Consider the following 27,286-nt stretch of genomic DNA (forward strand, 5'->3'; position numbering starts at 1 on the left):
ATGTTTGTAGTTGCCGAGGTACCCATAACTTATGTATGGTGTTTCCATGTGAGAGGTAAACATCTTGCAGGAAGTGGTAAATAAGGTTAGGAAAGTGAAAACAGTCATTATGTGCTACACTTAATTGGCTTCGTCAGGGGTAGTTTCAGATAAGCAGTTCTTCATTACTGTATATGATTTTCACTGAAATAGTGGGTCATGATGTGAAACTGTTGTGAGCGTAGGACAAGTGTTTCAATTGTGAATAACTGGATGGAATTTGAACATGGACAGTTACAAGTGGAGGATCTTGGTCAGTATTTCAGGCAGAAATAATTCAGAGCAGGAATATATGCATATCTAAACAATGATTAATTGGTGACTTCATATTGTGTCATGTTCTGGAGAAGTTGTTAGAAGTGGTAGGATGTTGCTGTGACACTTTTTGAGGCAAGTTAAGGTTGATTAATAAAACCCATCATTTCAAGTTGAATAATATTTAATTCAATCTCCAGTGGATTTTTCAAATAATTGAAACTGGTGCCTGTTGTTTCTTGAACTCCTACACTTTTCATTGCGGTACATCAACAGAATGGTTGATGCTCATGCTGACTTCCACTGGTTTGTCTGTTCCAGTGTCAAGAACTCACAAGTGTCTGGAATATAACTGTAATAATGCAGACTTTCCAAACAGGAACATTCATTTGCTTGTGTTATAAATTAAAGGGGTGTATAGTAAAGAACTGGTACTAAATAATAGCTAAACATGGCTGTTATAATGCTGACTTGCATACAAAAATATTCACTGGCTGATATGTGCAATCTTTGGTTGTTCAGCTACGTCTATGTTACAAAGCAGTGAGCAGCAAACCCTACCCAAGAGTAAAGGTATTCTGCACCGCATCTTGTGTTTGTTGTAGCCAAAATAACATTGTTGTCGCCTGTTGCCTAGCAACTGTAACATTTTTGTCACCTGTCGTCGTCCAGCAACTGTAACATTGTTGTCACCTGTTGTCTAGCAACTGTGCTGTCACCTGTTGCCTAGCAACTTTGTTGTTTAGCAACTGTGTTGTTGCCTGTTGTTTAACAACTGTAATAGTGATGTCACCTGTTGCCTAGCAACTATGTTCTTGCCTATTGTCTAACAGCTGTATCCGTGATGTCACCTGTTGCCTAGCAACTGTAGCAGTGTTGAAGCTTGTTGCTTAGCAACTGTAGCAGTGTTGTAGCTTGTTGCCTAGCAACCATAATGTTGTTGTAGCCTGTTGTAGAGCATCGTGTTGAACAGCAACTGTAACTATGTCATTGTCAATTCTTCTCAGGTTTGTACACACTATATTCCTCCATCGTTCTGTCATTATAACATGTTTGACATCAACACCAGAGAAACATGCTAACATATTCCACTGGGCATAAAAGAAAAAATAATAAAATAATACCAAAGAATTTAAGTTACAAAGTAAGGATGCTTGTGGGTTCTGAGACCAATGTTTCTTGTGTATACAACGTGTGTGAACCTGTAGGTATCTGATCTATACATTGCTTCTGGGTCCAGTAGTGGAATGGTTCACGCAAAGGTCAAGCACAGGATTGGGTTCACTTGTCTTCAGCTACTTTTACATGACCTCGTTTAATTAGCTGACCGAAAATAGCCACTTCACTACCACACCACAAGTTTGCCCAATCCCTCACAGGTGATGGAGATGCATAGTGTATACCTTATACATGCCCATGAAGAACTGAAGATGTTGTATCACCGCATGTTGCCTTGCAACCTAACAGTGCTTGGAAACGAGATAGAATAGGGTTGAGGCCATTGTGTTGTCTGCATCAAGGATGTTGCTGTTTATCAGAATGGGGTGCATGAGTTTATGGTCAAGATATGCCATCACATTAATCATAATCAGATTATGATCTTTCATTTGTCAAAAGTTGTCATGATCGGTTACCTTCATAAGCATCTCTGAAACGATTTGATGAAAAACATTGCATGTGCTAGATGGAAGATATTACTGTGTGTCTATCTACTAAGACTTAGGTACAATGCTGTGAATACCTGTTTGTGACACATATTGAGGCTTCACTCACAAATTAACATCATGATTGGTCCTCTGTTGGACTCAGGGAAGTCTTTAGGAAACATGCATCATTTTCACATGTCCATTAATCACTGCAGTTAATTTTACAACAATTCATAACAAGAAACACAAAGTTAGTTGCACACTTAATTTGTAAACTGAGTTTAAGTTTACTTTGAACAATGTTTCAGTCATTAGAAAGGTTACTGGATGCATATTTTCAGATATACAACCTGGTCAATTTGGAAGCTGATGACAAGTATCTATAAATAGTGTTGAAAATTCCATTAGGAACAATTAGGACTTCAAACATTAGATGCTCTAGAGATCATTAACTAGATCGTTTCCCAGGTAATTTACCTAATCGTAATAGGTACTGTGTGTGTGGCCATAACCATGTCAAATTATCTTATAATTATTGCTAAAGGGTTCTCATTCATTGCTGATAATGTCAAGCATACAACAGCAGGGTAAATACAATTTTGCCCATTTGTGTTTCAACAACCAGCTTACTTGGTGTGAAATTGACTGTACCAGAAGCACTCGTAAACTCTTGCAATATCAAATAGCATGAGGAATTGGGATTATAGACAGACTGCAGAAAATAGTTATGTCATGTGATTATAGTTGTTATGTATCTGCTTACTTGCCTAACAAATGCTTAGTAAAGGAAAGAACATCTTCATTATCATCATCATCATCATCATCATCATCATCATCATCATCATCAGTGCATTATACCAACACTTGGAGTCGTAACAGTCTCATTTGATTTGACCTATCTGCTTTGAATAATCCTCATTTGACCTCTTCTGAATAGTTTGATTTCATAGACAGAAGTTCATAAGTGGGAGAAGTTAGTTTGTGAGAAAATAATGCTGCCATTATACCTATATGATGTCATGGAATTCTCTGTCCACATTCTTTGGGCCTTTTTTTGGCAATTGATGAGATGGTGTTTTGAAGTATTGTCTTCTTGCATTATATTTCCTGATGCAGTCTCAGTGCCAGCACTGTAAACACACACTTGGACATTCCTTTATTTACTCTCTATATATATTGATTGCATGTGTCAGCAAGCCAATGATGTAGCTTGCTGTCATACAGACATATATACTAACTAGAATTAGACTCTTATCCCTTATATACTTAAAAAACTTAGGGATCATAAGTATTTGGGGGATATTGTTTTGTTGGTTATGAAGGGTGAGCAAAAAATCCATGATTATTTTCCTTACAAAAATCATGTTTCGTTATTTATTTTGTTCAGTATATATGTAACTTTGTATCCTGTCTGCATTATTCTGTGTTGAAAGACAACTAACGCTACTGGCTAGCGAACAGTTATCACCGCGTACCAGTTATCGCCATTACATCAGTATCACACGTGCGCAGTTCCGGTCAATTACAATTCCGGTATTTTTCCCCATGGTATTTGACAACAATAAAGGAAAGCAAAAGAAAATTCTTCACGGCGAGTAACATAAGAAAAAAATTAAAGATAAAGTTATGAACCCTATGAATTGTTTTTAACTTAGTCGTGGGGGGATTGCCCACAACCTATGTAATAGCAAGTTCAAGTACACAAGTCATTGTTCCATTCCCTATCAATCTACTGTAGCAGAAACGCTCAAATAGTCACACAATCAATTATTCGAGGTTACTGTATGATATGAATATGTAGTATTTCACGAATGGCATGAGACATTTGGATGGTGATAACTGTTACAGTTAATTGTGAGAAAACATCTATTTATACTGCAATGATTCCCTTCCGACTGCGTTATATAAAAACATGATTGGTGGCACTGAACGGGCTGGACACATCGGGGAAGTATCATAATTAATTCTGTTTCATTAATTTAACAAACAGAGGAGTAATATTGTAAATACCGCTAAAATATGGCGATATCTGTTTGGTAGCCAGTATAGTTCTCCTACAGGTAGAGGATGGTACTTACATGCTGTGTATTGTAGAACTTGTGTGTCCTGTTTTGACATCGTCTTTCTGCATGTAGACTGCATTGCCTGTGATGATAAGTCATTACTTGATTTTAAGAGAACATCTGTATTTAGAACAATAATGTTATTAATATGTTTTTCTCCTTAGCATGATGTCATATAACTTATCCTTTTCATGTTTAGATGTGTTAAGGGGCACAGATGACCTAGCAGTCTAAGTCGTTGCAGTTTGCAACCTGGTATCCTCAGTGTGGCCCAGTTGTCTAAGTTGCTCCAGGTCGATGTGACCCGTGAAGGTCCGGGTTAGAATATTGATCTTCAGTAACCGATGCTTGTTGTAAGAGGCGACTAACGGTATTGGGTGGTCAGGCTCGCTGACTTGGTTGACACATGTCATCGGTCCCAATTGCGCAGATCGATGCTCATGTTGTTGAACACTGGATTATCTGGTCCAGACTCGATTATTTACAGACCGCCACCATATAGCTGGAATATTGCTGAGTGCGGCGTAAAACTAAACTCACTCACTCACTAGGTCGATGTACAGAGTTGTATCCCTTGGGGGAAATAGCAGTCAGTATTGAGTGTTCAAATCCTTGTTTGCCAAATAATTTTGGTTTGTCTGCATCTTACCTGTGGTTATGACTCACCAAATGGGTAAATGTCTTAAGACCTGGAACACTGGAGGCATCTTACCCAGATTACCCAGATGTCTTCTTATTGGCTGAAAAAACTGGAGTCCTCAGGGTAGACTGAGCGGTTCTGTTCACTCAGGTTTCATCTGATTTGAATTCTTGTGGAGAAGGGCGTCGGGGTAGCCTATTGGGTAAATCATTCTCTTGTCATAGTGAAGACTCAGGTTCAATAGCCCACATGGTGGCAATGTGTGAAGCTCATTTCTGGTGTCCCCCCGGCTTGATGTTGCTAAAATATTGCCAAAAGTGGCATAAAACCTTTCTCAGTCACTCTGGAGAGTTGGTCAGACCTTCACATAGGTGTTGTAATGGAGTAAGTGATGTTAGTGTGCATGTAGAGATTACTGTTCCTGGGAGATTGTTGCTGATTGGTTGTTTATTGTACAGGTCGGATGCTCCAGGAATCATCCAGCAAGAAGATCCCCAAGTTCCGTTACCGCCGACCGTGGGGAACCGCAGGTGAGATATCACGTACATTCTGTTGTCTGATTTGTATGCTGTCTCTCTTGCTGTGGGGACGTGGATTGCATTGTCAACTCGCACACTGCAGTTATATAAGGAGTTGTTATCCCCCGCCGCGCGTTTAGCGCAAAGCGGGGGATATAGTATTAGGCTCCGTCCATCCGTACGTATGTACGAATTGGAATATCTTAAGAACCGTTCACTAGATTCTTTTCATATTTGGTACCTAGTTTCATCACAGTTTAGAAAGGTCCAACTCAGATTTGGTGACCTTGACCTTCATTTCAAGGTCACAAGGGGACTTTAACATTTTACCTGCATGTTAAGCTATATCAAGAACCATTCACTGGATTTTCTTCATATTCAATACAAAGCTTTATCTAGGGAAAGCTCAGGGCCCAGACGACATAAGTTTTAGGGTCACGACGACACTTTGAAGATTTCAGCATGTTAACCTGAATTGTCAGCAAGATATTTTAAGAACGGTTCACTTGATTTTCTTCATAGACTTTTAAGACTTCTCTTGAATGTTTTTCAATAAGCAATTTCTTTAGTACTAGTTTTGCATATTTCATACACTATGACGTTCATGTCAAGGTCAAAGTCAGTCTTGAAAATATGTGTGTGTTGAACAACTAAAGAGCAAGATATCAAGAGAGGTTGATTAGTCATGTTTTTGTTGACATTTAACTTCATCTTAAACTTTCATTACTTTATAAGTTTGATTCGATAATTTGCGGTGGGGGATCATGTCACCTTAGTGACAATGCTTGTTATACTACTCACTTCTGGATCCTCACTGAATGAAGAAATTTTGTGTTATTGTTTATCTTAATGTTGAAAAAATTAATTGTTGTCAAGCAGTTTTGAACTTTGACCACTAATTCTGAACAATGTAAGCAATGTCAATTTAAAATGTTTTTAGTTTTTCAAAGCCAGTTCTATATTGTTTGAATCTTCTAAATGTAAATATTTTCTGTATATAAATTAAACTTATGAAACGTTCATATTTTTGACAGTGTTATTCCTCAAGGATGTCTTTGCATTGAAACGTGAAGAGGAGCTTGACTTTCACATGAAGGTCCAGAGGTAAGTTGCACTGAAGAACCAGGTGGTTGCATATGTTAGCGTCCATGTTACTTTCCAGTATAATGTCATTATTCACTTCTGGTAATGAAGATGCACGTTAAACTCACCTTCAGAAAACACTGCTTGTACTAAGGGTTGTTGAGTTGGTTTGTTCCTGTCATTGTAAGTCATTTGTGCTGATTGATGGTCATGATGTCAGTCACTGGTTTGTCTGGTCCGGACTCAATTACTGCCATCATTAAATGTGAATATTGCTGAGCATGGTGTTAATCAGTTACTAGTGTTCTATGCTATTTTTCCTTATCCTGGCTCATGCATATTCGTTATCTCCTTCCTCTATGTGATTGGTAGTGGAACACTTGAATCCCTTGTAGTTCCCTCTGAAGAGGACGTAAAAGTTCACTCACCCACGAGTTGCCTCCCTTTTCCCACGCAAACAGTCATGTGACTTGCCATGCTTGTCACTCTCTCCTTCACTGCCCAAGCGGAAGGTTGGGCGAGCACTGGAGTCCGCTATACGGCACCATTTCCTTTATATTTAGATCCTTTTATCCAGATTAAGCTGTGTATGGTTTCTGGTTATATTAAACTTTAATTGTATGTCAAAATGTTGAAAAAATTATTCATATTTTGTCACTCGTTCTCATCATAATGTAGTTTGTTTACATTTGATGAAATCTTGCAGTTATACAGGTTATCAGCGGCTGATCCTCACCCCCAATTCTCGTCATGCATTAACCCATTCAACACCGTAGGCCGGAAAACCGGCTAAGACGTCACCAGTCCCTAGACACCGTAGGCCGGTAAACCGGCCAGGCAGTAGTCGCATCAAACTTATATATAATTTTAGGAACCTAACTAACATATGATTCTTTTATCAAATCTATCACTTTCTCAGTGTCTGAAAACACTTAATAAATTTCAAATGACCATATATTATCGACAGGATTAGAATTCTAAACTATTTTTGCAATGTTATTGAAAAAAACAATTCTTGGACACATGCTTTAGCAGCGGGTCCACAATAACATTGTCAAAGAGCAAAGTAACGATGGTTCGAGGAAATCATTAAATATATTGAATAAACTAATTGCTAAAATCAACAACAGCATTCATAAAAGATGTCAAACGTACATATAAAATTACTATTTCCATCTTTTTGTGCGATCATGTAATGTAAGTCAAGTCACTGACAAGTGACATCTCGGCTCTCACCGCCTCAATCTTCACGCTCGGACACGATGTTTAATGCGAAAATATATGCATGAAGCATTTTTGTCACAGGTCATAACCTAGCACGATACGTCCAATAAGTTCCATAATTTACGTATAGGTAGCAATTTCTTGCTTAATATGTTTAAAATAGCATTATTTTACCCAAAACTTTCGTCTAAATCTACAAGTTTTCGTTTACGAAGATGGTATCCATTGCCGTAATATGATTGGCTGCCTTAGGTCACGTGTCTGATTTTGACCCTCTGGCGAAAAAGCGTCATTAGAAACCAATCTATATCCAATAAAATCGCTTCTTACAACTGTGAAAATACTCTCAGCAAGGGTTCAGTGATGTTGTTGATGTTCAGAGCTTTCAAACGATACCCAACATCAAACGATTCGCCTCCCATGTTATTCATACGAAGCTTCGAAAACGGAGGTATTTTCCGTTGTTGTGTCGTGTTACCGACTGGAAAGCCACTGATATCGAGAAATAGGCGACCATACATATTAATTAAGAAATCTTTTTATGATAATATTCTGATTACGTAAAAATTACAATATAAACGAAAAAAGCACGGGCATGTTATGACATGTCACAATGGAAAAAAATCACCATAGTTTTTACTTCTTTCTCGGTTTATCTGGACATTATAAATGTAAGCTTGCATTTTCATTACAAAAATAAATCTATTTAAGTTGTAGTTGTATTATTTGAATAACATTATAAAAATAAACGTCATATTTATCAACAGTGGGATTAGATCTTTTAAATGGTGTATGAGATGTAGTAGCAATAAAGTTTTACAAGCTTATAATTTCCTTGATAAACATAGGCTTCATTTGTGACCTTAGAGTCTCTGGGAACTCGGTGTCATGGCAGTAAATGACTCTGGTTGACTGGTGTTGAAAGAGTTAATCCATGTTCTTCTAGCTTGCGTTGCAGATATTGTATTGATTTACCAGATTGGCAATTTAATCATTGTTTGTCTTACGTTCATAAACGTGCGATGGACCGGGTAAGGAAATCATCTCAAGTCACTGCTGATATATCCGCAGATAATGCCAGTAACCATATGTTGTTAACTGCAGCTGTAAAACATAGACAACAACAGCGTAGCATCATCGCAGTTGCAAGTAGACGCTCTTGACGCCTCAGCGTTCTTGAACGCTTCATCTACACCGCATCAGTTCTGACCTACATCGCAGAACTTCGACCCAGGTGAGTTCATGAGACAGTTTACAACGCAAATGATGGCATTGATGGAGCAGAGATTTGTCGAAGAGAGAGCTGCATGGCAGAACCCTACGATGTCAGACAACGTTCGGTGAACCTCTGCCTTGAGAGAACCTGTTCCTGAGACACCTACAGCCTCATCCCACAAGAGTACGGCTGAAAACAATGTCAGCGAACATTCACCTTCTGCGGACCTAGTCATCTTGGAGGAAGAAGGTTCAGCAAACGTCCCTGAATCTACAAGAGGTTCGGTGAACCCTCCTCGTTTGAGAATGTCAGACGGAGGAAGATGCCCCTCGAGATCCAGTTGTTCTACATCAGTATCCTGCAGCTCCCATACACACAGATCAGCGTCGCCACGTTCGTACAAACGTTCGCGGAAGGAAGGTTCATCAAACGTACGTTCACAGAAGGAAGGTTCACGGAGGGAAGGTTCGGCGGACCCGGAACTATCTGAAGAAGAGGGCCACTTCATCTTCTCGGAAGCAGAGGTCACATCGTGGATTGCTAACGGCCTGGACTTGGACTCCCCCTCCAAGGAATCTGATGCAGCATTCACATACAAGATGTGGAAGGATGACTTCGACACCCTCATGATTCCACCAATTGAACCGATCTCCAAGGTGTCTGCTAACCTCCATGCAGCGTTTGGAAAAGCAACCCGACACCAGAATCAACGTCTACCTACATTTAATGCTAGGAGATTCCCTCTGCATCATATGGACCCTTTTTTGAGAGCACCAGCTTGGATGATATCACAAAGTTGATTAACGACTCCCAGAACTAGTCTTACAAAGTGGAAGACAAGAAAATTGCTCAACTTCGACACCAACGACTAGAAGAACATTCTTCGGCCTGGTGAGATCCAGAGCGATCAACGAGACGTTGATATCCAGATTCCAGAAGCCCAAGATGGAGGAAGATAGAAGGATTCTATCTGCACTATTACCTCTGAAAAAGGACCAACATTTCATGTCGGATCACTTGGCCGCGCCTACTATCCTCGGCGGAGAGATTGATGAAGTTGCCAGGGAAGTCACTCATGATTCCAGAGAAGTCATGATGATCAAGTCTATTGACATGTTGGCCAATGTCATTCGTCGGCCAACGTCGCTGTATCGTCGCAGAGATACAGCAACAAGTCTAAGTTCTCCGGAATACAGAAAGCGAAGGCGAAGAAATACTCCAGCTCCAGAGGCAGGAAGAGCTCCTTTCATCTACGTCTCACAAGTACTGCGAGAAGGCTACAGAGTGCAGCTGAAGGCCACACCACCTCTGACCCTCGACCCGGTAGTCTTCAGCTACGCAGACGACCAGGCAGTAAAGTTAGAAGAAGCCATCAACTTGCCATTGGCCAAGAACACCGTAGAAGTGATAAATTCAACCAAGGCTATCTACTCAAGCCAGAGAGATTCAAGATGATCCACCTGCCTCAACTCAGACAACTCGTCTGTCCAGCAGATTACTTGGCCAGCATAGACCTACAGGATGCATATCTACACATCCCGATTCATCCGGAATCAAGAAAGCACCTAAGATTCCTGTTCAGAGGTCGACACTACCAATGGAGCGTCCTACCGTTTGGAATATTGTCGGCTCCGTAGTTATTCACACAAGTGACCACACTCATCGTCACCTATCTACATTGTCGAGGTCTAAGCAGTGCCTTCTATCTGGACGACGGGATACTAGATCATCAAGAAGCCAATCAACTAAGACAGCAGCTAGACTTCACCATCTGCTCACACAACTGGGATGTCTAGTAAACTTGATGAAGTCAGAGTTGGAACCAGTTCCTGGGAATAAGGTTCATCACAACACAGAATCGTATTGTGGTCCAAGAAGATCGTTGGGTCAAGATTCAAGCCATGATTCCAGAAGCAGTCATCTCTCCATTACCACTAGGAACATTGCAATGTCTACTCGGTCTGCTCACCTCAGCGCAGAACCTGACTCGCACAGGAAGACTACAATTACGTCCGCTTCACCGATTCCTGGCAGGACACCTGGACAGCACGGACCTGATCTCCATACCAGACAGTCTCAAGATATACCTGTTATGGAGGACTCACAAATTGAATGTCTGCGGAGGGATCTATTTACAAGAGCCGGTCTGCGACACACACCTTTACGTAGATGCCTCACTACAAGGATGGGGAGCGCATCTCGACAATGAAGTGGCATCAGGGAAGTGGTCGAAACAAGAACAACATCTTCACATCAAACAACTGGGGATGAAAGCTGTGATCAACGCCATTCAACACTGGTCGAGCCCACTGGTCAACCACATGCTGACGGTTCACACAGACAACTCAACAGTGGCATTCTACATAAACTGGCAGGGATCAACGGGATCACCAAACCTGCTCCAGCTCACATTCCAGTTGTTCAACATCGTAGACGAATTAAACATCTGGCTAAAGGCATGTCACATTCCGGGAGCCAAGAATGTGCTAGCAGACGCTCTATCTCGCCCACTTCATCTGTCACCCACGGAATGGATGCTCCACCCAGAAGCGTTCCGGCTCATCATCAGGGAAATAGGATCTCCCTCCATGGACCTGTTCGCCACAAGGTTCAATAAACAACTACAGACATTCGTCTCACCGGTACCAGATCCCCAAGCCTGGACAACAGGTGCACTGAGCATGTCATGGGAAGGACTAAACGCATATGTGTTTCCACCTCCAGTTCTACTATCGCAAGTACTGCTGAAGATCAAGCAGACCCGAGTGCTACAACTGACTTTGGTCGCGTCCTACTGGCCAGCGAGAGTCTGGTTTCCAGTCATACATCCACACACCAAGCAAGCACACGGAAACCTGCTAACATTCCAACTACACGTATGGACCATATCAAGACTTGCTTGAAGAAAAGAGGGTACTCTACCAGAGCAGCAAAAGCAGTAACTCTAGCTCTACGCAGATCAACTTGTACGACGACAAGTGGCAGAGATTTGAACAGTATGCAGTGCGGAAAGGCTTCACAGCAATGAAAGCAACTCAAGTGGCGGAATATCTATGTCACCTTAGATATATGAGGCGATTGAAAGGTTCGATGCTATCTACATACCTGGCAGCTATCAGTACAGTCATCACCATGAAGACAGGCATCAAACTGACAAAAGTGCCAGAACTACTTGCTCTACTACGCTCCTTCAAGCTGGAGGACCAGCAGAAGAAATTCAGAGCACCAGCCTGGGATCTGAACATAGTTCTACGAAATCAGTTACCTGGCCAGCCGGACAGACAGTTCCACCTCCCAGCACTATCTACGATCCTCGGACCAGAGGACACCCAGGACTCATCCTTGTGTTCTGTCAGAGCCCTGTAATATATCTTCAAAAGAGTTAAACAAGGAGAAGAAAATTCAAGAGCCTATTCATCCCCTTTTCACCAGAGACGTCTACAGAAGTCTCAAGAACGACAATATCATTTTGGATGAGAGCCGTTATACTGAGGGCCTACAAAGCAGCAGGACTAGAACCTCCAAGAGCTTCCAACCCACACGAAGTCAGAGCACTGGCGTCAACACTAGCTCTGCACGGAAACTGCTTGATATCATCAATCATGGAGGGCTGCTTTTGGAAGTCAGACGCGGTGTTTGCCAACCACTACCTCAGAGACATTGCCACTGAAGACGTCTCCAGCATTCACCAGTTTGGGCCACTTGTTGTAGCACAACAACTAACGGTTCCACAAAGGCGCAGAATTGGAAATCTCACCCTTTATCACGTTGACTTGTTGATAACCCTTACTCTGGAGAGTTGTGGTTGAAAGTCCATGCGCACCGTCTAGGCTAGACTAGCATGAGTGATTAAGACTCTGTACGGGTAACGATCTTACCTGTACATTAAGGGGTCGCAACTCATTATGGTAACGATCTTATCATAATCTCTGGGTTGTTTATAGATAACTAGTAAGAAGAAGATACTAGTATATCTAAAAACCAGGTGAATCTAAGAGATTCTCTTGTCTTAGAGAAGTCCCCCAGCGGAAGTTGGAAGAATAGGATCTAGGAAGTGCCGATTACGCAGTTCCCAATGGGGGGATACAGGACGTATCTAAGGACAACTGAGGAATCCACGAAGTGGCTTGACCCACCACCAATTCCGCTGGATTCTGGAAGCATATAAGCATGAGTTAGGATAAGGAAAAATATGTAATTTTTAAAGTAAATTGATATTTTATACTTATCCTGACTCATGGTGTCAAGCCCTCCCAACCTCCACGCTGAAGACACTTCGGGTTCCCAGGAAACCCAGGTGCTAGGGCTTATTCAGGAGAGAGTGACAAGCATGGCAGGTCACATGACTGTTTCCGCGGGGAAAGGGAAGCAACCCGTGGGTGAGTGAACTTTTACGTCCTCTTCAGGGAACTACAAGGGATTCACATGTTCCACTATCATTTGCATAGAAGAAGGAGATAAGCATATAAGCCTGAGTCAGGATAAGTATAAAATATCAATTTTATCCAGAAAATTACATTTTTACTTTAAAAATTACATATTTGTTTACTAAAGCTGTGATGAGAGTAAGATGGTGATGTTTGTATATTACAGCCATGTTGAAAGTAAGACACTGATAATTGTCACTTTTCGCAGAGATAAAGACAGTGATGTTTGTTTATTACAGTTGTGTGGAGAGTGAGTCTTCCTTTCCAAACCTCCACGAGACATTGATCAAGAAACAGAGCATGATAATTGGAAAAGGTTTCACCGCCACTGAGAAAGACAAGCAATCAATAGGTACCCCATTGTGTCACGTTTCAATCTCATGATGATCGTCCTTCTCCACTATGGTCTTTCTGGGGTTTCTCAAACACTAACTTCAGGAATGATGCTGATTTTGTGACAGGAATTTAAACTGATTGTTGGGTCATATTTCCACCAGTTATGCACTGATTATTGTGTATAAGTATATTCCTAGTAAATAGACACTGGCTGTTGTATACAGGTATATTTTTGACCAGTTACCGACTGGCAATTGCGTACCTGTTAAATCCTACAAACTAGACACACCCTGTTTTGTCCAGGTATTGCTGTCTCTCTGAAGTTGTTCCATGGAGACCTGACCACCGTCAAGCCGGAACAACCCATGATGTTCAGCAAGGGTGTCACAGTGGTACAGAAAATTGGCTTCTCAGACTCCATAAACCCAGGTGAGTTTTCTGACTCTCAGACAGCTAACAAAGGTCTCTCCAAAACTGTTTTGAATGTGTTTGTGTGCATGGGTGTGTGCAATATCTGTGTGTCTGTGTGGGAATGTTAGTCAGTCATTCATGGAATGAATCTAATTCTCCTTCCGCAGGTGAAGTACGGAATGACCTTTACCTGACCCTGGTCAACAGCGAGTTTGATCGAGGCAGTAAGAAAGCAGCCAAGAATGTGGAGGTCACGGTTACAGTGTATGACAGCAATGGTGACCTGATACCGGTGAGAGTTACTTTGGTCAGCTTTGCTCCAACAATCTTATGGAGAGATATGCCAAGACAAAAATGTGAAGATGTCTTGCATATACTGGCACTCTCTTCTTGGCCATTATAGAACCTTTTCCCTCTGTGTTATGTGCAGTTCAATTAATTTTGTTGTAGATATTGCTCAAACTAATTACTGGAAAAATTCCAGTGAAATAATGCCAACAGTACTCTCTCTCCTAGACAAGTTTTCATGTAGGGATTCTAGGGCATTTAAGGTACCTATGCAGTTTGTACCCACTAGCCGGGAAAGGTAATCAGGTTGTCAGAATAACTGCTTTATGTTTATTTTAGTTTTATATGCAGAGTAATAATTTTATAAAATGTAAAGTCTGGATAACTCTTGTATCTTCTACTTTGTCTCTAGGAGAGTGGAATAGGTACTTCTCTACTGACAGCTAATACCATGTTTTTGTCTGTCAGGAGTGCATAACAGGTGGATGTGGGGAAGATGCTGTCACCAAATACTTCTCCTCCATCTTCTACCACAACAACAACCCCAAGTGGAACGATACTATACGTGTAAGTATCACTTCAGGTGGGTAGGGCAGAGCTGGTCTAGTGACTGTCATCCCAGTGATCAGCACACGGATGTAGAACGTACAGGCCAGCTGCATCCTCAAAAGCCATGTAGTCTTTCAACACTCAGCCGGGGAGGCATTTTCCGAAAGAATTGAAGTCTATATCACCCATAGAAAAGGGTGCTAATCAGCTGATGTTTGGGTGCCATTAGCGCCGAATGATACCTTGACACACATGGATACATAACAATCCGGGGTAGATTGTTCTTCAGCAGCCTTTGGTTGTCAAAAGAAGCGACTAACGGGATCGGGTGGTCAGACTCGCTGACTTGGTTGACACATGTCATTGTTTTGCAATTGCGTTGATTGATTTTTATGCTGTTGATCACTGGATTGTCTGGTCCAGACTCGATTATTTACAGACCGCCGCCATATAGCTGGAATATTGCTCACTCACTCACTCACTCACTCAATAGATATAACTCACACTTGTAGTGTAATGATACATAAATACAACGGGCTGATTGTGTAATAAAAAATAATCTGAACTGTTGTCTGTATAATGACAACTGCCTAATATGTATTCCCCAGCACACCTTGCTTGTCATAAGAGCTGACAAAAATTAGGTGTACCATTGAAGCTGGATATCTGTATTTTTATACTCCAGACAGCCAGTGCTTATTACTGTACAAAAAACTGAAAAGCTGAGTGAATGAGTTTGCTTGAACAAATAGATCGAAAGACCATCAGGTGAGATTCTGTACATCTCTCTGAATGAGCAACAGCTGAAAAAATCTGTACAGTAGAGATGATGACTACTACTAGTGATCACTGACAGTCTTGTTTTTCCTGTTTCAGCTGTCCATTCCAATAGACAAATTCCAGTGTGCTCATATACGATTTGAATTTTGCCATTGCTCCAGTAAGTACCGGTAATCTGAGATCAGATTGAAAAATAATCAAATTTAAAGCAAACTGTTTCTATTACCACTTCCACGTGCAGTTGAAACCATGGTAATGGGGTCTTATATTTGAAATGTTATCAAATACTGTACTTCAAGACAAGCAAATTGCAAATATTAGATACTGGGGTGGGTAAGGATTCTGATGGGATCGTAAATAAATTATCTATAACAATATTTGATTCCATGGAGATCTGGTTAAAGAGTTTCATTTTCTAGATATAGCTTGGTATTTTGAATTTTCAAAATTGTCATTTTTAGGAGTATATTTGATGCAGCCAGGGTAATTTATGGCCAGTGTTTCATGATTTCTTGCAGCTAGGGACAAGACTGAAAAGCAGCTGTATGGTTTCGCCTTTCTTCCTCTCAATCCTTATGACTCTGCCACTCAAGCAGATGGCACACACGCCCTGTGTATATATAAGGTAGGAACACACACACATTGTATATAGAAGTTCAGGAACTCGTGAAGATCCGGGTAAAACTTGGTCTTTAGCAGCCCATGCTTGTCATAAGAGGCGACTAATAGGATGAGCAACCTTTGTTATGTTTGGGATTACACTTTCTTAGTAAAGTACAAATTCTAGTACTTTTGGGGGTTGAGTCCCATCCGGGATTCGAACCCACACCATCAGAGTCAGGCACCAAATCGCCAGCACACAAAGTCAGCCGCTTAACACGCTCAGCCACCGCAACTTCCACAAAAATGGAAGTCGGACAACTGGTAGTCCAGATTGCGGACTTTGTGTATCCCTCTGATAAGTGTAAATTGGCACGGCTCCCACGTCCGAAAGCTATGATTACACAATGCCTTTTAGAAAGTGGTCTATAGGATTAGGTAGTCAGGCTTGCTGACTTGGTTGACACTCATGCTCATGATGTGGACCTCTCGATTGTCTGGTCCAGACTATTATTCACAGGCCGCTGCCATATAGCTGGACTGCGACATTAAACAACAAACAAACAGACCAACAAAACAAACCGAAGTTTTGAATTCACATTCTGTGTACATATATACAAAATATCTTAAGGCACATGTGAACACACACATTATTGTAAATGCTGTTCTGTTAATTCATTCCTTTTTCCATCTATGTACATCCAGTGTGACACTGCAAGCAAAATCAAGAACTATTTGAAATTCCCATCATTCCAAGATGACTTTAGTGACCCGAAAGTAACGGCCAATTTGCCCAACCAGCTTCCGTATAGTCGCAGCAGCAAGGAGTACCTCACTGTGACAACATTCCTCTGTTCAACCAAGTTCACCCAGCAAGGTAAGGAGGCTTACAGTCTCATACAGGTAGATGTTGTCTTGTTCCAAGATCTCAATACAGATGTGTGAAGGGCATTGTTTGTGAATCTCCTTACGTTAATTATGGCCAGTGTTTTATGATTTCCGTGGAGGATTAAAGTCTCATACACCCAGTGTTTGCCCTTAACCCTGAAAAGTTGCAGGACCCTGAACCACAGAAACTTGTGGGTCCTGATCAGAATGTGTAGGCCATATATTTTAATATGGAAATAATACTCTTATATATTGGGGATGAAAAAGCTGTCGGCCATAAGGACCTGCAGAAAACAAAGCTGTGGGTCCAAGTGGTTTTCACTTGGTTTCTGGCCTAAGGACCAACGTTAATTTCGACCACTGCATACAACCAAGGTGGTAGCCAGGCTGGTCTGTTCCTACAAAGTAAGATGAGTTACTGTAGTGGTCTGATTCTGTATTGAGCTGTCCACAGACAAGTTGGTAGCTTAACAAAATCACAAAGTCACCAGCTGGTCAACTAATTCATCTGTACAAAGTCACCTGCTGGTCCTCTAAGTCATCTTCACAAAGTCATCAGCTGGTCCACTAAGTCATCTTTATAAAGCCCACTAAGTCATCTTTACAAAGTCACCATCTGGTCCTCTAAGTCATCTTCACCAAGTCATCAGCTGGTCCACTAAGTCATCTTTACAAAGCCTACTAAGTCATCTTTACAAAGCCAGCCACTAAGGTCCACTAAGTCATCTTTACAAAGTCACCAGCTGGTCCACTAAGTCATCTTCACCAAGTCATCAGCTGGTCCACTAAGTCATCTTTATAAAGTCAACAAGTCATCTTTACAAAGTCACCAGCCGGTCCACTAAGTCATCTTTACAAAGTCACCAGCCATTTACCTAAGTCATCTTCACCAAGTCATCAGCTGGTCCACTAAGTCATCTTTACAAAGCCCACTAAGTCATCTTTACAAAGTCACCATCTGGTCCTCTAAGTCATCTTCACCAAGTCATCAGCTGGTCCACTAAGTCATCTTTACAAAGCCTACTAAGTCATCTTTACAATGTCAACAGCTGGTCCACTAAGTCATCTTTACAAAGTCACCAGCCAGTCCACTAAGTCATCTTCACCAAGTCATCAGCTGGTCCACTAAGTCATCTTTACAAAGTCAATAGCCGGTCCACTAAGTCAGCTGGTCCACTAAGTCATCTTTACAAAGTCACCAGCTGGTCCACTAAGTCATGTTTCATGTCAACAGCTGGTCCACTAAGTCATCTTTACAAAGTCACCAGCTGGTCCACTAAGTCATCTTCACAAAGTCATCAGCTGGTCCACTAAGTCATCTTTACAAAGTCATCTTTACAAAGTCACCAGCTGGTCTACTAAGTCATCTTCACAAAGTCACCAGCTGGTCCACTAAGTCATCTTTACAAAGTCATCAGCTGGTCCACTAAGTCATCTTCACAAAGTCATCAGCTGGTCCACTAAGTCATCTTTACAAAGCCACTAAGTCATCTTTACAAAGTCACCCTCTGGTCCACTAAGTCATCTTCACAAAGTCACCAGCTGGTCCACTAAGTCATCTTCACAAAGTCACCAGCTGGTCCACTAAGTCATCTTCACAAAGTCACCAGCTGGTCCACTACCTTAAAATGAGCCTCTGATGCACTATAACACATTCATGACATATTATTTGTGTTGTACATTAATATTGATCTGATGTTTCAGCGGACCTTGTCGGCGTATTCCAGTCCAGTAGTAGACAAGAGTGCATTGAGCAGAGTCTGCGCAATCTTATTAACCTCCGTGGCCAGGAGGTTGTCAGGGTAGGTAACTCCTTACATCACCTATTGGATTAACACAGTTGAGATATAGACGTGCAACACACTAAGGTCTTTGTGATGCTCATTCACAAATATGGCTTGAAAAAAAGCCAATATTTCTCAAAACTATACTATGACTAAATTATTAATCTTTAAACTTATCCTATCTCACGGTATGCACTTCTCTCTCTTGATTCGACACTGAGTCGAACGATGTAAACTTTTTTCCCTTGGCCTCTCTTGTCCATCCGCCCAAGCACTCCATGCTACCCTCATTATAAGACAGCTTCCTAGCTAAACTCACTCACTCAATTAACATTTCTATTCCTGATGAAGAATGAACCTCTGAAGAGAACAAACCCTTCTCTTCAGAAGTGACCTGTCATTATAATCCTCTGTAATAAGCAGATTCAGCATGATGTTTCTTCTGCTGTACTGACAACCGCTACAAACATCAGACCATTTTTTCACATTTACCCTATGACTAGTATTCCTACATCTAATATGCCACTGTACTTCCAGTACTTGCAGGACATCCTGGACTCCTTGTTCTACATGGTCGGAAACTCCAGCAGTGAAGGGGAGCGCTTCAAACACTCCGCAGAAGTCTTTCATGCCTTAGTAAGTAGGGCTTTATTCCACCGATCTGGTTGTTAAGACATCCTAACTTCTCTTCTTCAATATAAAGATATTAAGGTGCTGAGATGGCTTTTGGGTGTTCTATGTTTAATTGGATGTAAAATATAGAAAGGACGGTTTTGAGTAGCTGCCATGTCCTGACAAAGGATGAAACGTATGTTATATTTGGGATATATAAAGGATGTTTAAAAAGGTACTTGTTGTTACTGTGGGTCACTATAATCCAACATAACTCAGGACTAGAACTAGCAGACACAGCGAGACAACTGCACTGAAACACACACACAAATGAACAAACATGAACACACACACAGGCATGCACACACAGACTCGCTCACTCACAGACACTGAGTCACTATATTTGTGCAATGATTTGAAACACGACATAGTTCTACAGTATCATTTGTGTCTATACTACCATTCCTGTATTGATCATCAGATAAATAGGTCCCTCCTATCCCAACTAATATGTTGTCTGAGTCAGGGGACCTTCACCAGCTTCAGGATGTTACCCTTGTTTCCAGGTCCATATATTCAACCTGCTGCAGGACAGCAAGTTTGAGAAGTTTCTTTGTGTGCTAGAAGCCTATCTGGAGGAGAACTTTTCCTACCCCCTTGTGTATCGGTGAGTATGCCTGCTGGGTCTCGTGGCTGTTGAAGAGTGTAACTTGGTACAGCTATCAGTGAGTGAGGCTGTCGTGAGTGCTTATCAGTGAGTATTGGTGTGTGTAGCTGTCGGTTGGAAGTACCGTATATTACCGTAGATAAGCTGACCCCATAGATAAGCCGACCCCCAAACTTGACCCTTAAAATCAGTGTCAAAATTGTATGTTTCGTACATAAGCCGACCCCCCGTGATGGGGTCCTAATCGCGGCAAACACAGACAACAGACAACTGGCAGTTACCAATAATTATAACTTTAGTCCACATTATTCAAAGAATTCACAATCATATTGCATCTACTCGCGCATCGAAATGAAGTGTAGTTGACAGAAAATGGATAATATATATTTTTCCTTATCCTGACTCATGCTTAATGCTTGTCTCCTTCCTCTTGCGAACGTTAGTGGAACACTTGTATCTCCTATTGAAGCTCCCTTCAATAAAGAACAGACGTAAAATCACTCCTCCCAAGAGTTATCTCTCCAGCTGTTTAGGCGGGAAACTGTGGCGCCACCGTCCCCACATGCTTCACTCTCTCCTTCTTCGCCCTGTGGGCAGGTTGTGAGAGCGCCTGTGTCTCCTATACGGCACTATATCCTTTAATTACTTAGTTATTCTCCTCTATTCTACTTTTATAGAGGTTTAGTTAGTATTCTTCAACAATATGGTTTGATATTTAATCAGTATTTAGCACTGTTTATTCACGGAATTGTCCGTGTTTGTTCAGTTGTTTACATTTCATGAAAACTGATTTTCGTTGTAGGTTTAGGTTGCTGCTGCAAACCCGCATTGACTGTGCCCTAGCTGCACAACAACATGTACTTCCAGCTATAGCTGTAATCTTTATCAGCATTTAATAGAAATTCAATTTAATCAGGGAGACTATATAAGAGGGAGTGGTCACTCCTCGGAAAGCCCCTTTTGCAAGTAATGACCAGTGATAGTTTATTTAAGATTGAAAAAGTTTTTTTTGTTAGGATTGTATTTGAGGTGTGTGAAAATATATGACATATCTGTCAATCTGCCATTGAAATAGTGTCAGTATTAGTACAGTACAGGAGTTGTTTGAGTGCTTTTCTAGTTATTGTTCTAAAACATCTTTCACATACACCTTTTATTTTTATGAGGGGAATATACCATCAGGTGAAAGGTGTTTGCAAGTAATAGTGATAGTTTTATAATTTAATTTTTTTGTTAGGGTGTATTTGAGGGTGTGTGAAAAATATGACATATCGCCGATCTGCCATTGAAATACTACAAAGTTGTTTGAGTGTTTCTAGTTATTGTTCTAAAACATCTTTCACATACACCTTTCATTTTTATGAGGGGAATATACCATCAGGTGAAAGGTGTTTGCAAGTAATAGTGATAGTTTTATAATTTAATTTTTTTTGTTAGGGTGTATTTGAGGTGTGTGAAAAATATGACATATCGCCGATCTGCCATTGAAATACTACAGGGCGTTGTTTGAGTGTTTCTAGTTATTGTTCTAAAACATCTTTCACATACACCTTTCATTTTTATGAGGGGAATATACCATCAGGTGAAAGGTGTTTGCAAGTAATAGTGATAGTTTTATAATTTAAATTTTTTTTGTTAGGGTGTATTTGAGGTGTGTGAAAAATATGACATATCGCCGATCTGTTCTGATACGCCATTGATGCTTGTGATGCTTGAGTGTTATAGTTCTAAAACTGCTTTCTTTCTTGTTGATCTTAGTATTTGACAAAACTGGAAAGGTGTTTACAACGCTTTGTGATAGTTCTAAGCTTTCTGTTTTTGAGGGGTCTGTGACAGTGTCAGTTAACATTCTGTCAATGCCCATGCCATTCCACACATGCAATAAGATATCTGAATTAGTTACTAATGTAAAAAAATGTCTCAAAGTAGATTTTAAAAAAAAAGGACAGCTGATGTTAACACGTGTTCTACTGATAGTTTTGCGTTCTTTAACATGTTTGGGGAGGGATGGCCGTGGTGTATCATTTATGCTTTCATTCATTCACATATGTATTTCTTTCTTTTGTTCTTTTTCTTTATTTATTTCATTCATTCACATATAATTCTTGCTCTTAATTCATTCATTCATTCATTCATTGTAAAATTCCGACTGATACAATAAACTGGCTGAAGTACTGTTAAACGCAGCCGAAGTTGCGCTGGGAACGAACCAAGTCACTGTGTGCGTTGGAGCATGACGAGGCACACGTTAATTAGTACAAATGGTAAAGAAAGCAAGCGAGTGACCTATCCCTGTTGTAGAGTATCCCTTTATTTAATAAATAATTTTTTTCTGTGCTTAGATGTACTACCGACAAATCCAGGTGACTTTCCAAGTCATGGATAAACTGGCTGAGTCCCTCACGAGCTGTCTACTGCTGTTAGACGACTTACTACCATCAAGTGACCTGCCGGAGGTGTCCTCGGAGGATGGGTGTGGGATGTTGTCCGCCATTACTTCGAAGACGTTGGCTTCTACATCGGACAACCCCTCAACGCAGACGTAGAAGAAGAAGCCATCCTCAACGCAGAATGAAGCCTCACAGACATCATCCCGATGGCAGTGAGATGACTTCATGATGAGCCGCTGCTGATCATCCCAGAGATACAGCACGCAGTCCGAGGGCGACAGATGAGCGATCCCTGGACCATATCGCTATCAACGCAGAGAGGGCAGCTCTACAATCATCGCAGACGATGAATAGAAGCCATCCTCTACCCAGAGAAGGCTACACACCCCTCAGATGACGACCAACTCTACGGGGACGTCTGCGCAGACTACAAGGACTTTCTCTGCCGAGATTGTCCCGATGACGGAACAGGGACTCTACGATGATCAACCGAATCATCATCCCAGAGGTTCATCCCAAAAAGCGATTGGTCTCAGCTACGGTGACGTCAGCGCAGATCTCTACTCAACCCGAGGTATCAACGTTGACAACAGATGACCGTCCAGTGGGCCCCGTCGCTATCACAGCAGAAAGGGCAGCGCCAGTACCACCGCAGACCTTCAACCCGGGCGACTTCATGCAGCAGTTCTCCCAACAGATCATGGAGATGATGGAGCAGCGTTACGGCCTGGAAAAGAAGTCACAGCCAGCCCAGGTCCCGAGCCTTCGCGAAGGCTCCAACGCAGACGTCATCTCTGAGGGGCCCTCCATCAACGTGACTTCTGCCAGCAGAACTACACTCCCGGAACAGCCTGCGCGAAGGTCGACTCAACAATCCGTCGAGGGATTCGCCGAGACATTCGCGAACCCACAGTCGCTCATCTCCGCGCAGGTCACCCTACAGACGCGGTTAAGCGGGCCACTCCCCACGCGATCTCCACGCCAATCTCCGCGCAGGTCTCCAAGCAGGTTTCCGCGCAGGTCTTCACGCAGGTCTCCATGCAGGTCTCCAAGCAGATCCACAGCGAAGCAGAGACATCGCAGTACTTAGTCTCTCAACTGAACGCTACATGCCATCAACAAGCCTGCGCGAACGCATTCGCGCAGGCCATCTACAATGCAGAGACGCTGCAGTACTTAGATTCTCAACAGAACGCTACATGCCATCACCGAGCCTGCTCGAAGGCATTCGCACAGGCCATCTACAAGGCAGAGCCGTCGCAGTACTTAGCTTCTTAACAGAACGCTACATGTCATCTACAACTTGCGCGAAGGACGGCGCTATCTTCAGAGACTGTCAACAGATGATGAGCCTAATAAAGGATCTTCAGGCCGACTACCTACATCAAGGGCATCAACGGCCCTGCGCGATCATCACCGGGAATCACCATTTTGAATATATTGCCAGGAAGGCAATCCCGGACTACTGAGACGATTACCTACACGCAAGGCCATACAGTCACACCACGCCGACCACCGCGCAGATCGCTATGCAGATCTTCAAGGTTATTCAACCAGGACACGAGGTATCGTCACCCTAGAGGGGGAAAGATCTTCGTCGGTACACAGACTGAAGGACATGTAATACAGTTCAAGAGGGGTACTCTTGTCCGACTTCATCACCGCACGGATCTTCAGACTGAATCCAGGTCAGGGATTCACTTAGATTGATATATCTACATTAGAAGACTCTTGGCCATATAGAAGATCTTCACTTTCGTACAGATCTGCAGATATTCTCACTGGCGTGGTTCAACAGCAGCCTTGCTACGGCTAGGAAAATACATACTCGTCAACGATTCCCTGAGTAGAATTTACAACAAAGTTCAGCATTAATTCTACAATTACGACGCTTCATTGATGTATGCAGTCTACAAGCTGACAACGTGAAGATTTAAGTTGATCATCGGTATAAAGGGCGACGGCATTATCTTCAGGACTGAAGTAACAGTCACAGCAGCCAGGAAAACAGCATACCCACATCGGTATTACGCGGCGAAATATTTCGCGCCAAAATATTTCGCCGTTTACCATTCAACCCTCGATACACGTGGTCACTCCCGTAACTTCGGAAGGCTACGGACAAGACCAACAATTGATCAGATATCAACGGCGGCACTAAATTCTACAAGGACCTTTTTTCCTGCTACACCGGTGACGTCACAGCGCGGCAAGCCAAAGGAATCAAAATGCTTTATTTTGATTGGACCACGAGAGACAATGCCCTGCGCAGAGGTCGGACGTAGTTCACAGGTCAAGAAATGGGTTACAAGTGACAACAACATGTCAGCGAGCGAGGAAGGCCTCAATTACAGTCAGCGAGCGAGGAAGGCCTCAATTACAGTCCAGTTAGACGGGACCTACGTGATTTGGCTGCCTTCATGAGGTTAGAGACCTTCCCTGTCATCATTGAAGACGATTCTTCAGACGACTTGCAGCAACATAAGTTGACCGGACTTAGGTGGCGGCAGCCAGACGACTTTATATAGACTTCCCAACGATGGCAGTCACAGAGTCGGACATCGCTTCATTTCCCTTACGGACACGGCAAGGGTTTCAAGATCGTAGGATATAGATACAAGTCCTTGTATCTCAAGCACTACTTTCTCCGTTATTACTACGAAGTGGCAGAGTCTGTTGGTTCTTCTCATGTCAGCACAAGACATGACACGCAGAGGGAGTCTACAACTACGCCCATTACAGGTCTTCGTGAATGTACAACTGAACGATCTGGACCCCTTCGGACTCCCGGACAGATTAAATCCATATTTAATATGGTGGACTCAGAGATAGGAAGGTCGCAGACACACCTATTTAGCAGAGCCGGAGTACAAGACGCATCTCTATGTGGACGCATCTCTCCAAGATTGGGGAGCACACCTCGACAACGATGTGTCAGCTGGGATATGGACCATAGCAGAGAAGATCTGCACTTCCACATGCTGGAAATGAAAGCAGTGATAAACGCCATACTCCACTGGACCAGCATTTTGAAGAATGCTCATCTGACGGTATATACAGTCACCTCCACAGTGGCGTTCTACATCCACAGAAGGATCAACAAAGTCGGTGAACCTTCTGGACCTCTGCTTTCAACTGGTCAGCATAACAGTCAACCTGAATGTCCACATCAGAGTATGCCACATTCCAAGAGCTAAGAATGTGATAGCAGATACACTATCCTGTCCAACGCAGCCATTCTCAACAGACTGGATGCTACATTCAGAGATCTTCAAGCAGATCATACAAGAGATGGGAGCACCATTAATAGACCTCTTGGCAACAAGGGTCAACTGATAACATTCGTCTCACCAATACCAGATCCACGGGCATGGGCAACGGACACGCTAAGCATCTCCTGGCTAGGACTAAACACTTACGCATTTCCACCACCAGCTCTAATACTGAGGGTGTTGCAGAAAATCAGTCAGGCGAGAGACCCACAACTATTTGGGGCGCGCCTTATTGGCCAGCGAGAATATGGTTTCCTATTCTCATACAAGACCTAGGACTGCCTCAACTGCAACTACCAGATGTGGACAAATCTACTAGTACATCCTCACACAAAGCAGGCGCACGGCAACCCAGAGGTGTGCCGGCTACACGTGTGGACTGTATCAAGGCATGCTTGAACAAGAGAGGATATTTCGCCAGGGCAGCGAAAGCAGTCACACTAGCTTTACGCAAGTCTTCACGCAACTTGTCCGACGACAAGTGGTGAAGCTTTGAGACAAAAGATACGTTTCGAGGATCGGCTTCACAGCCATGAAAGTGACATATCCTCAAGTGGCGGACTACCTTTGTCACCTAGACAAAGGAAGCGGTTAAAAGGGTCAACTCTCTCAACATACCTAGCGGCATTGAGCTCAGTTATCGCCATGAGGACGAGTGCAACTGACAAAAGTACCAGAGTACTGGCCTCACTCACTCATGCTTTTAATTGGAGGACCAACATCAGAGATTTAAAGCTCCGGCGTGGGACCTCAACGTAGTTCTACGACATCTCACTAGCGAGATCTACAAACCATTACAGAGAACATCATTCGAGTTCTTGACGCAGATGACGCTGTTCCTGATAACCTTAGTAACAGCAGCAAGGATGTTGGAAATACATGCTCTGGACTTCGAGAGAACACGATTTGATGCAAATCAAAACATTGTGCATATGGGACTGAGATGGGACTTCATAGCAAAGAATCAACTGCCAGGTCATCCAGACAGACAGTTCCACATCCCAACACTATCATCAGTCCTTGGACCACAGGGTACGCAGGTCCTATCCTTGTACCCAGTGAGAGCATTGAAAGTCTACCAACAAAGATCCAGGTCCAGGTGACGGAAATTCAAGGGTCTTTTCGTCTCGATATAGACAGCGACACAGACGGAGGTCTGCCGCACTAATATATCAAGCTGGAACAGAACTGTCATACTACGGGCCTACAAAGCAGCAGGACTTGATCCTCCAAGAGTCTCCAACCCACATGAAGTTAGAGCTCTGGCATCAACGCTCGCTCTACATGGGAATCGCTCTATCAGTACGATAATGGAGGGCTGCTTCTGGAAATGGGACAGGATGTTTGCCAACCTCTACCTGAAGGACGTCGCCACTGAGGATGGCTCTGGCATTCACCATTTCAGCCCAATTGTTGTAGCACAACAATTGACAGTCCCAAAAAGGTGCTGAGACGGAGTCTCGCCCTTTTATCACATGACTTACAAAGCCTACACTCCGGAGAGTTTTGCTTTAAGTCTATATGCACGTCTAGGACAGACTAGCATAAGTAATCTGACCCAGTACTTGTAAGGATACTTGTACAGGAATGGGTTGCTT

The 27,286-nt window shown here is 42.4% G+C and overlaps 1 protein-coding gene across 3 annotated transcripts in view; it reads left to right on the forward strand.

The window, feature by feature from the left end:
* Positions 1 to 27,286, forward strand: part of LOC124258690 (dedicator of cytokinesis protein 3-like) — a 150,582-nt gene that overhangs the window by 41,385 nt on the left and 81,911 nt on the right. For all 3 annotated transcript variants that reach the window (XM_046692763.1, XM_046692764.1, XM_046692766.1), the window contains exons 11-22: positions 5,102 to 5,173; positions 6,196 to 6,265; positions 13,351 to 13,463; positions 13,751 to 13,876; positions 14,026 to 14,150; positions 14,615 to 14,713; positions 15,572 to 15,635; positions 15,994 to 16,100; positions 16,781 to 16,952; positions 18,668 to 18,765; positions 19,285 to 19,383; positions 19,926 to 20,026. In XM_046692763.1, coding sequence (XP_046548719.1) covers positions 5,102 to 5,173; positions 6,196 to 6,265; positions 13,351 to 13,463; positions 13,751 to 13,876; positions 14,026 to 14,150; positions 14,615 to 14,713; positions 15,572 to 15,635; positions 15,994 to 16,100; positions 16,781 to 16,952; positions 18,668 to 18,765; positions 19,285 to 19,383; positions 19,926 to 20,026 — 1,246 coding nt within the window. The remainder of the gene's footprint in view (positions 1 to 5,101; positions 5,174 to 6,195; positions 6,266 to 13,350; positions 13,464 to 13,750; positions 13,877 to 14,025; positions 14,151 to 14,614; positions 14,714 to 15,571; positions 15,636 to 15,993; positions 16,101 to 16,780; positions 16,953 to 18,667; positions 18,766 to 19,284; positions 19,384 to 19,925; positions 20,027 to 27,286) is intronic.

Source organism: Haliotis rubra, unplaced genomic scaffold (assembly GCF_003918875.1).
Source record: "Haliotis rubra isolate DU_JTF1 unplaced genomic scaffold, ASM391887v1 Scf7, whole genome shotgun sequence".
Taxonomy (NCBI): Eukaryota; Metazoa; Mollusca; class Gastropoda; order Lepetellida; family Haliotidae; genus Haliotis; species Haliotis rubra.